The sequence below is a fragment of the Perca fluviatilis genome, chromosome 7 (assembly GCF_010015445.1).
Source record: "Perca fluviatilis chromosome 7, GENO_Pfluv_1.0, whole genome shotgun sequence".
NCBI lineage: Eukaryota > Metazoa > Chordata > Actinopteri > Perciformes > Percidae > Perca > Perca fluviatilis.
This window is the reverse complement of record NC_053118.1, coordinates 11964448-11976318: the sequence shown is the minus strand read 5'-3', so window position 1 is coordinate 11976318 and position 11871 is coordinate 11964448. Positions and strand designations below refer to the sequence as shown.

The following is an 11871-nucleotide window of genomic DNA, read 5'->3' as shown; positions in this document are numbered from 1 at the left end:
CAATGAAATACCAAGCCCACCTGGAGCAGCACTCACTTTTGACAAGCACATACCAATGTAAGCCCCTATTAGAAAAACAATGAAGTCTATAATAAAACATTTATAGTAGATAAAGTGCCTGAGAGTGCTAAAAACAAGCACATTATGGCAGCTGGTCTAAATTAATTTCAGAGGTAGACTTGTAACACAGGGTGGGCACACACAGGATTAAGAAACACCGTAAAAAATATATATTCTCTGCGTGAGTCTACTGTTCCTGATCTTTAATCAGAATATTTGTTCAATATGATCAGAAATGACAGACTGCTGAACCCTCACTAAATAATAATAACACGTTTTGAATGTAGTTTCCAAATCCACGATAGCAAAAAATAAATGTGCTCATTGTGTTTATTCGTGAAAGCATTGTGTAGATTTACTTACATTGTTATATCAATCATCTTACAAAAATAAAGACAATTATCTATTCAAAAAGAATAAAGCCCTACATTTTCCGTTTGCAACAATCATTTGAGTTCAGGTATTTTTTTTTTTTTTTTTAGTGCATTAACAATCAGTTAAATAAATCACAGCTTACTATTGCTAACAGCGGGTGGTGCCACTTCCACCACCACCTTGCCCAGGTTTTTCCCAGCATACATGTAGTCCACAGCTCGGAAGACTGACTCCAAGCCTACGAACCTCCCCTCCTGTGCCAAATCCCCACAATCCACCTCACACACTAGCTTCCCCTTGGCATACATCTGCATCATGCTACCCAGAGCCTCCCTGTAGTCACTGAGGAAGTGGGGCAGGAAGAAACCCCGAATGCTGGCCGACTTCTGGAGCAGCTTGACCGGTAGTGTTCCCCCTCTGAAGGCAGGGATCCCTGATGCCGTCTGGTACCCCGAGATGAAGCCAATCACTATCAGCCGGCCCTTATTGGCCAAACTGTTCACTGCGAGTTCGAAGACGCTGCCTCCAACTGACTCGTACACCACGTCTATGCCTTGCGGGTACTCTTTCCTCAGCGTCTTGGCCAGGTCTTCTGTGGTGTAGTTGATCGGCCTGTCGCAGCCGATGGATTTAAGGAAGCCGGCTTTCTCGTTGGACGAACAGGTCCCGATCACGTGGCAACCGGCCTGTTTGGCAAACTGCACGGCAAACTGCCCCGTTCCTCCTGCGGCCGCCGTGACCAGGACCGTCTCCCCTTTGGCCAGGTCGCCCAGACGTTTCAAGGCGATGTAGGCCGTGGCACCGCTGACCAGCAGGGTGAGGAACTCTGGCTTCACCGCGGGGACAGGCACGCTTTCCTTGGCTGGCACCACCGTGTACTCGGCAAACGCACCGCTGCCGAAGTAGGCCACAGTGTCCCCGACGGTGTGAGAGGAGCTGGCGCTAAGGCCAAGGCCAACAACCTCCCCAATACCCTCGAAACCGGTATCGAAGGGGGGCTTTACCGAGGGGTCGTACCGGCCTGCAGAGTAATTAATATCAGAGGCGTTGATTCCCACAAAACTGAAATACAAACAGAGGGGAAAAAAAACAAGAATTATGGAATAAATCAAACAGTTATATGATGAGGTGATAGAGCTGCTCGATTATGGAAAAAAATCATAAGCACAATTAGTTGGAATATTGAAATCACTATTATTTAACATGATTACTCATTGTCTTTTGGAAAGATGTTGCAATTATTTAACTTTAACAACAGCGACTCTCAGTAACAAATCTACAGGTAAAACACCCTTGAACTGTGACATTTCTCTCAATACTTTTCCCGTTTGGACATTTTATTTCCATTAGGAACACAAGACAAAATGAGAGTTTACTTGCAAAACGGAATGTGCAAAATCATCGTTTTTCTCGATTATTCCGTTATTTTTGTGACCGTAATCGCGATTGAAAATTTCGATTAATTGCACAGCCCTTATAAAGTGAACTTTTATGTGGTCATTAGTGTGAGCACATATTCCCCGAATTCTGTCTGAAGGTCAAGACTTCAGCTTCCTTCTCCAGACATGTCTGCACGGGGCACAAACACTCTGGTTTGTTTTGGCAATGATTCCCTTTGCTCTGGAAGAGAACAGTCCTGCACTGACAGGGAAAGGCTTGTATCACAAAACACATTGCATGATGTCATGATTCATTGTCTTCAGAGACACCCACAACAAACTGCACTTTTCAAAAATCTTAGATAGTCGCTTCTTGCCTGAACACGAAGACGGCCGTTTTCATCTGACTTTGGTAACATGTTGGAAACAAATATGTGAGAAGGGAACGTATAAATAAATCATTTACTGTCTTTTAGAGCGGCACGCATGCTGCGCCTCATTACTGTGCATGTCACACGTGTACTTTGAGCTGGTAGATAATGCTTCTGTGGTTTATAGACGGGTCACGGTGATATAACAAAAAACACCTTGATTTAACTACTTTGCATCTATACAATCTCTCTCATTGAAATATGTTATCACCAAAAAGGTACAACTATCTCAATGCGCATAACTAAAAATACTGAGCCATTTGAGTTTGAACGAATGAAAATAAGATATCTGTGGCAATAAAGGCTTTTCACACGTCCACCTCTGAAACGTTTGAATCTAATAACATAGCAATAGCCAAGGTGATGAAAATGTGTAATGTTAAAACCCAAAAGACCTGTAACTTATTATATATATTTATAATATTTGAAAAATTCAATGTTAAGATTTCAAGGCTTGTATTTTGGATTTATAGCAAAACGGGCAATCACATACATGCACATTATTTGTTTTGGAGTGCATTCATTTAAAAAATAATTAAAAGAGAATGTAGAATGTTGTACTCATGACGGTCCAGTTCAAAATACATATAAAGCACATCATACAATTTGATGCCACCTCTATCTTTTATGTGCAGGTCATGTATTTGTATACATTTATGTGACTGCATTTAAGTTTCACTCTAAAGTGGACACGTAGAGATGCTGAGCACTGAGTAATATCTAAAACAAGCAAAACTTTCTTCCTTGTGAATTATTCCACCTCTTCTCACTGCATTCATGAGCTTTTTCCATTATCAATTCCTCACTCTGATATCCATCACGTGCCACTTTCACATGCAATATGTAATTAGCATGCACTGATGCTGTGCAATGTGGGATAAGTGGTTCTCATTTGCACAATTTCACCAACAGAACTATTTGTTTTCTGTTAGTTAAAACATCTTCACTGATCCCGTGACTGTGATGCCTCACTAATACAGACAACCTAACGGTCAAAGGTCTCAGCAACTCATCTCTACCTTGCATGGCAATAAGACACTAATGCACTGTTTCACACTCAATCTGATGGAAAATATATATCCTATTGGCAGTAAATACCACAATAAACCCTGAGGTGCTTTTTTGTGAGGCTAATATAGCATTTAAAAATCAGATCAGGCATATAAACAGTCGGTAGTAAATCAAAAGGAGGGTAAGATATTACCTCCGACTGGAATCAGAAATAGAACCAAAAATCCTGCTGTTTTCGAAAAGAGCATTCATTCTCACCTTTTCCACCTTACATGTGTAGTTTAATACTATTTATATAATAATTATTCAGCCTGTCGGGCTAAAAGAGGCTTGGATGCTGACTTCAGGTGGGTTAACTCTTCCCTATAACTGGGAATAGACTGCTGGGTTCTGCTGCTTTCTCGCCAATGAGAGAAATGATGCTGCAATTCCCGCGCCATGTAACACTGCATCTCCTTCTTCTCCATCATCTCCATCTCTTGATGCCAGTTTGAGAGAGCCCCCCCGCCCCTGCACACACATGACTTTCTGTTTGCAGTTTGGTGACGTAGAGAGACAGGAGGACAGAGAGAGAGAGAGAGAGAGAGAGATGCCGAGATGGATTGATAGACAAATGCAGAGAGGGCGGAACTTGGAATTACAGTAGCTTACACGTACACGTATTTTTGCCATCTTGAGATGATGATGATGATGATGATGATGATGAAGAAGATCGCAGGTACCGGACATGGGTAAATCAAGGTAAGCGGAGCCCTTTATACAACTTTGATAGATCGACATCACGTACTGATCCACTAATAGTGTCACAACACGCGTTGGGTCACCTAGTGCTATTCCGAACACGCAGATATATAGCGAGAGAGAGAGAGAGAGAGAGAGAGAGAGAGAGAGAGAGAGAGAGAGAACAGTAGGCTATCTGTTTTTGCTCACCTTTCCAAAAACAACAACTTACCGATTTCTGACGAGTAAGTCCCCGTCTCCGGGTGTCGGAACCGCTACGGTTTGCGTAGAAACGGCCTCCCTGAAATTAGGACTGAGCTTGTTTACGACCAGCTTTTTCATACTGCTCGGTATGGAGGATCCGTTAAAATCCATGAAGTGCGCGGAGTAGGACATATCTATGATGAAGCGCCGCGCGACCGGATGAACTCCTGAAAGTGCTCCGGTTGCTGTGCGCCCGCCGCGGATTACCGGCACCGCTCTCCGGCCGTTCCTCAGCAGCAGCAGGCTCGACATGATGGCCCCCAAATGGGTCCAAAGTTCACGGACAACTTGACATACGTGGGTGGCAGCAGTAAGCCCCGGCTGCCGTTAGCCTGCGCTGTAGGCTCCCCACCTCCTCTGCACATGCAGGCCAGGCCAGGCAAGGCCAAGCCGGTCCGGGCAGAGCCGTGCAAAACGCGCTTTTAAACCAAACTTTAAATAAAAGAAGAAGCGTGCAGCGTGTTTGTTAAGCAAAAACAACAAGCCACTGGGTCCAGTATTTAGCAACAAAACGTTGCGCTGGCGCAGCGTTGGAAAGCAGCGCAGCAGCGCCCCAGACTTGTTGTCGGAGTCCCTCCCCTTCCCGGACACAACACTCACTTCCTAGTAAGGTGAAACAAATCAATCCTCGCCTAACATCTATCCTCAAACGTTTTCCTCCCACGAAACCAACACCAACCCCGCTGGATCTCTTCAAACGTCTACAAAACACTACAAAAAATAAATAAATCACACGGCGCGTTGCGCACTTTGCGCTCCCGTTTATTTCGCATTTGTTTATTCGGAGGGATGAGGCTGCTGCCGAAACACGTACACCTGTAACCAAAGCGTGTATCCGCGATTTTGGGAGTGGGTTTGTTTGCATTCCAGTCCGCTTTCACTCTTTCACGTAGACGTGTTATCATCTTATTGTCATCTGACTGTGATTTTTTTTTTTTCTGAAAGCAAATCTATTCTAGGCTATTCAAAACCATGTACACTGCAACATACTGGACCGCCGAACCCTATAACCCGCGTCAGTGGCACGCTTTTATAAGCTAAAGATGACATTTAAGTTGTAGCAAGCTTACATTAGTTGTTGTGGTTTGCGATACTATATAAGTTTGGTTTTAGTTGATCTCCCGAGAAGTTCCGAAAGGCTCCTTTTCTTTTGTCGGAGGTTTGGGATTTTTTTTATTTTTTTTAAGCAAAGGGAGAAGGAGAAGGAGAGAGAGAGAGAGAGAGAGCGAGAGGGGGGAAAACAAGACAATTAAAAAGATTGACAGGTAGGCTCCTCTGTCAGGGGTGACGCTTGTGGAGAGGGGAGGAGTAAAAATGTAGCAGGAAAAGCCACTCGATGCGTCTGTCTATCAGTTGAGACTGTCTGAAACAGCTTCTGGATCCACCGCGTTTCCATTTTTTCTTTTTACGGGAGCCCTCGGATCAGTCCCTGGAGTTCCCCACCCTCTCTTTTTGCTTTTTCAAGAGAGAAATATTTGAGTCCATGTCGGTCTGATCCGCTGTTGGCGAAGCTTGGATGCGCCTGCGTCTTGTTTGTTTCCCCTCTCTCTCTCTCTCTCAAGTGCTATCCTCTCCACCGCATCAGCCACCCCTCCAAAAAAAAAAAAACGACTCTGTCCAAGATGCGATGAGATGAGCGGTGGAAATTATTTCCGCGAGTCTTAAAACGTAAGTAAGCGAGAAAGCCGGCTCGTCCCATTTATTTATGTTTTTTTTTTTGTTCAACGGTGGAGAAAAGGGGGAATGAGGGGAGGGAGGAAAAAGTCTCCGCCGGACTGGTGAGGCTGGATCCGGGCTGAGGTGGCGTGGTGGTGACGGGACTGACATTAACCCATCTAATGCCTGTCTGTCTGTTTTCTCCTCTCCCCTTTCTCTCTTTTCAGGTCTCTGGCAGAAGAAAAGAAGGAAACACAAGGATACATTACTTATCAGAGCTGTGCGCTGCGCTCACACGGGACTTATTTGTTTTGTTACCGCCAGAGTTTATTTATTTTTTAGTTTTGGTGTGCGTAAAAGGCGCAGCAAAGTATCACCCCCCCCCCCTCCAAACAGCACTGGAGATTAGGGAGATTTTTTTTCTTCCACGGGGAGTGAACTGAAAACTTTGATTTCAAGGTGCTTTTTTTCCTCTGCTGTTTCTTTTATTAACATTTTTTTACCCTGCCATGAGAGACATGGAGGAAGATGATCTTTGATGGACATGACGGTGCCAGGAGCCGGTCGAATCCTTTCGTAATTTGTGTCCTTATCGTCGAAGCCGACCCAGCTATTAAGTCCAAAAAAGAACAGGCAGTTTGAGAAAGAAGACATTTTCAGCTCCGCGATCAAAAACCCTTCCCCCGAGAAACGGGATGATTTTTCAAAACTGACTGACTTGATTCGTTTGTAATTCCTGCATGAGAAGCACCGTGGAAAGTGACGGTCACTATGCCGAGGAGAAAGCAGCAAGAGCCGCGGCGATCAGCAGGTATAACCCGCCCTTCCATAACGACCATTTTCATCCCAGCCTATAGTTTTTATTAAGTGTCAACATGAAAATATCTCCTTCCACGACACATTGTTTAGTTGTGCTGCATGCTGAGATGTATTTGACAACTCTGTTTACATTGAAATTGTTGTGTTTTTATTAACACAGCGCGACAATTCAGCCCCTGACCCACAGTTTAAAATGTGTCTAATTGCGCAAATGACGCACATATCTGCGCAATGGCACTTTGAGATTTTTTTTTTGTTATCCTCCTTTGCCAGGAAAGTTCTCTTAAGAATAGTGAGATAAACTAAATGGCATGTTATGGGGATAAAAGGGAGCTTTTGAGGTTTAAGAGTGAGTAATGATGAATAATTGACTGGGAAAGAAGGGGGAGAAAAATGGTGAGAGGCGTTTTTTTCCCCCCTTTCTTTCTGTTTTATTAGAGGATTGCCAATCTTGATTTGATGCGTGATTGATCGCCTGTCATGTGGCAGTCTTTGATCTATTCATCCCTGATAAAACATCAATAAATCCTTCCATGAAGACACAGGCATGCCTCTGCTAGGTTTAGCCACACACAACCCTCCTGTTGTCTCAAAGAGAAACTGAAAAGCATACAAAGTTGCGAATTAGGGTGGAAAATCGCCCTCATTTTATTTTCAGGGAAGGTACTAAAAGCAGATGAAAGGACGGTGTGTATGTTGAATAGATCACAGGGAAAATCCAAACCCAAACACTCCTTTTTAAATCAGGTGTTTGAGTCTCCTCTATATTGCTTTTACATGTTGAGGTTTTTGCACCTTCCCATACAAATTCACCCCACATTCACTGTAAGAATCAGTCCAGTAATGGAATCAATATCCACTGCTGGAGGGTACTATAATGTTTGCAATGTGACCAACTGATAAAACCAGGTCTTGGCAGAGGAGCGACAAGGTTGACTTCTAGTGGTTTGGATTTGGACTCCCCCTTTTTTCCTCTCGTCTGCCTGCAGCCTTTAAACAAATGTAAATGAGTGACAGGGGTTTCTACCTCTGTGCTAATGAGGCCGAGCCTTTGAAGTTAGGCATTAACAACTGGAGTGAACAAAAGACAGTTACAGAATTTTAAAGAGATTTTGAAATATGAGGTGCAAAGCGGGTCGAACAGGAGGGCCAGCCGACGAAGACTTTGAACTCAGCAGGTTTTTTATCATTTTAAGCATTGGGGGCTGGTGATGGTGGTGGTGGTGAGGACGCGGAGGAGGATGAGAAGGAGTGTAGGATGGAGAACATTCAACCGGTGCTCGCTGTCGAATTCTTCCTTTCTAGCAAAGCACCTTTCACTTGATTTCGGGCCTACTCTGCGAAGAAAGGATTCAGATTTAGATATCCAGTCTCGCTTTACTTTTCTAAGTGTGTGTGTGTGTGTGTGTGTGAGAGTTTGGGGTTGTTGTTGTTTTGGCGAAATAGCCCACTGTAAAAGATCGGCCATGGTGGGAGCAGAGGGACTCATGTTAAGGTTTCTGCATGTAGTTGGAGGCATGAAAACATGACATCGCTGTGTGCCCTTCCCTCTCTCACACACACACACACACACACACACACACACACACACACACACACACACACACACACACACGCGCGCCATTGATCCATTACACTGCCCACTGAGTGCCATGTACATCATGGGTTGTAATGGTCAATCACAGCTTGGCAGACGGGATGTTTTCCATTCGTCCATGAACATGACAGTCGGTCAGAGATAACGCCCTCCACTCCACGCTCCCAGTAGCAACAAATAATACACACACACACACACACACACACACACACACACACACACACACACACACACTAGGCTAGTCTGATCTGATGCTCCATTGGGAGCTGGTACTGACCTGTGGCTTCTCAGTGCTTCTGCTCAGAGAGGAAATTGCTCATGGTGGGACTGAGCAGGGAAATCAGAGCTCAGACAATTAAAACAACAATAACAGACTTGTCAGAATTTTTTTTTCTCACCTTGTACCTTTTTTTGGGGGGGGATATTATTTCCACAACACCAGCAATGGCAAATGTTGTAATTGTGGATTTCTGCCAGTTTGACAATCAGTTGTACACATTTTATTTTCCAATAATGTAGGCAGCTTAAAATTAAATGTCTTTCATGGTCTTGTAGCAACAGCTGAATTCATGTGTTCCTTATTCTCCTGTAAACTTCTAAATTTCTTAAAAATTTTTAGAGGAATTTTTAGAGCAAATCTTACAGTTACATAAAGACAAATCTGACTTCGTCACATAATGTCATTTATTTTCTCAAATAATATTTTGAAGCTTTTGTGCGTGCACGTGGTGTTAATATCCACAGAAAATGGCCAAGACACAAGGCATTTTTTTTAGATCACATGTAGCTCTCATTACACTTTTTTTTATGTTTGTATAGTTTTCATTTAAGTATCCAAATCCAAGCCGTAAAGCTGAGATGGAAAGAAACCTTGGAAACCTGCATTAGTGAGTGTGTAAAAAAAAGTGTATATATAAATATATATATATATTTTTTTCAGCATGCATTTTATAGTGCACACATGCATGTTCCTGTGTCTGTTATTACACTTGTAGCCTCACCTCATCATTAAACGACTAGATTTAAGGGGGGGGGAATGGAAGGCAGGAAGGAAAGCAGGAACAATAAAAAGACAGAATGTTGTGACGCCGTCTTTCATCCAAGGCAGGCTTAGACAGTCTTACAGGAGGAGGACGAGGAGGACGAGCAGATAAGATAGTCGCTCTTATTTCTGTGGAGCACGATGGTTAATTACCAGAAAGTCAGTGTGTGTGTGTGTGTGTGTGTGTGTGTGTGTGTGCATGCGTGGGTATAGGTGGTGGTGGTGGTGGTGGTGGTGGTGGTGGGGGTAAGGTTGCTTCCCGTTGGCTTCATTAGAGAGAGCCCTAATTATCTGTGGAGCTGATGGATTTGTGACAGGCCCTAACGATTAATGCTGACAAATTCAGTAAGGTGTCAAGTCCGCAGCTGCCTTGATGTAATCAAGTTGATATTATACAGTCCCCATAGCCCCTAGTGCAGCACCAACTCAATTTGCCTGTGCAGGTGACAAATGGACTTTGCTACCTGACTAATCACGTCAGGAGACAATGCCAGTTAATGACCTCAGTAAGCCCCCGCCACCCCCCCACACACTCCCACCACTCTTACAACCTCGTAATAAGCAAGCCAGACCAGCTACAGCGCATCGCAACCTTTCCCTCTGTTCTCCTTTTCGTTTTTTCGACCGTCGCGTTCCTTTTTGTTTTCATTTCAATCCCTTCAATTACAGCGCTTCATTTTGGTGTCGAGGACGCAGTGCGTTTTCTTAAAGTTGCCTCTTGTTCCTGGAATGTAAGGGTGGAAATGTTTCAACCGTTGCAGGAGATTTATTTATTTTCATTTTAATGACCCAGCTCAGGCCTGTTCTAACCACTTGATGTATCGGCACTCCAAAGTAATCCCAGGGACCTTTTTTTTTTTATATAAATATAGACATTCAGTTAGAGTTTTTACACGTTTGCATGTGTTGCAGCCCTGCTAGTAAATCACCACCACATCATAACACGGGTCTGTACGTACTTTGGCTGAACGTCCTCCCCAACTCAGTGCTGTAGCCGCCTCGCTGAAGGCCTCCAGTTTATTTCCGAGCTGGAGAATCACAGTGCCCAGGGATTAATGATTTTGCATGCCCGGGGTAGCTAAGATTACACAGCGACCTTTGTGCTCTTACTTGACGATGCTGTTATGTGATATTCTCCCGTCCAAATAATCAGCATGCTGAGATTTATGTGCCCCCACCCACCCCACCCTTCTGTCTATACCAGCGTCCTGAGGAGTGCAGCAGTGTATAGCCTCTAGGTGTGTTTTTTTTTTTTTTTCACTTTTAATGTTGCCTGATTTAAATACCACCCTTCCTCCTTAAAATTAGAGCAGTCTTGTTTTGATAAAAAGTTAATTTTCAGCAAAGGAACTAGTGTCTTTGGCTCGAAAGTTGGAGCGACTTATTACTTCCGATGGCTTAAAGGCTCCACAGCTTCTGAGAAATTAGTTTATGTTAGAATTCAATGACAAACGTGTGTGTGTGTGTGTGTGTGTGTGTGTCTGTGTAAGAGTTTGAGAGGGGGAGATTGAAAGAGGCGAAGAGAGCGCGTGTGTGTGTGTTTGTAGCTTAGCACTGGCCGGTGTTAGTTTTCCTGGAATGAATAACTTGAACGAGTGTAACGGTAACCACGCCGTGTTAGTCATCCTCTTTAGCAGGACCTGCCTTCATATCCCCCACAGGAGCACGAAAACAACCTCCAACAGCAAGCTCCACATATTTCTCACTTCTGACTGTCATATCTGTTCACTATTCCCAATCAAAACGAGGGCTATCAGACCGAGCAGGAACACATATTGATCCACAGCGGCCACTTTTATTCCCCTCCACCCCCCATGTTTCCTGGGCATTCCCTTTAGCGTGTGTGTGTGTGTGTGTGTGTTTGTCTGGAGGTTACGCTAATTGGAGCGGTGGTGTTGTTAGCAGGTGGCATCGATCGACCTCTTAGATAGCCACTTTTGCTCCTGCGCCACCCTCCGAAACTATTAGTTAAATTTACATCAGGGATTTAAGGCAGTCAAAGGTCAAACATGCTCAGCTCGCTCTTCTAATGCCTCGAGTCACCACAAGTGCCCCGTGTTTGTGTGTGTGTGTGTGTGTATGTTATTAGTTTCTTAGTTACATGCATTAGCCATCTCTAATATCCTTGCAAATGCAATCCCTTTGCATTGCACGGACAATTACATTCCCATTTACAAACCTGCCTCAAGATCGACATGGACGTTTCTTTCAGTATTGATTATCAGTAAATATAATGCAAGGTATTAGCAAGGTTTAGGCAGCATGTGTTAAGCCTTTTCTGTTCATAAAGATAAGGGTATATTTCACACCATAGCAATAATACCCCTCGTTGTCTCTTTCTCTTCCGTTCTTTTTGATTCTTTCCGGGGCATTCTGAACAAAAGCTGCCCTCAGGGCACACTGTTACCATCTCTAGCAGTGTTTTGCCCTCGCTGCACTTTAGACACATGCACATACACACACCGTCAACCATAAACACAGACAGTCAGACTGACAGACACACACACACACACACCT

At 43.9% G+C, this 11871-nt stretch overlaps 2 protein-coding genes across 3 annotated transcripts in view; one reads left to right on the top strand and one right to left on the bottom strand.

Moving 5' to 3' along the window:
* Positions 1-372: 372 nt before the first annotated feature.
* On the bottom strand, positions 373-5442 carry LOC120562168 (prostaglandin reductase 3-like). Its single transcript, XM_039805711.1, has 2 exons — positions 4209-5442; positions 373-1497 (listed from the first exon to the last, which is right to left on the bottom strand). Exons 1-2 carry the CDS (start codon positions 4490-4492, stop codon positions 567-569), a joined length of 1215 nt encoding a protein of 404 aa, XP_039661645.1. The 5' UTR covers positions 4493-5442; the 3' UTR covers positions 373-566.
* Positions 3855-11871, top strand: part of LOC120562167 (teashirt homolog 1-like) — a 37312-nt gene continuing 29295 nt past the window's right edge. Inside the window, exons 1-2 of one of the 2 annotated variants that reach the window (XM_039805710.1) lie at positions 3855-3997; positions 6124-6707. In XM_039805710.1, coding sequence (XP_039661644.1) covers positions 6668-6707 — 40 coding nt within the window. In that variant the 5' untranslated portion in view covers positions 3855-3997; positions 6124-6667. Of the gene's footprint in view, positions 3998-5599; positions 5909-6123; positions 6708-11871 lie in introns of those variants that run through there. The other variant, XM_039805709.1, reaches the window with a different exon arrangement.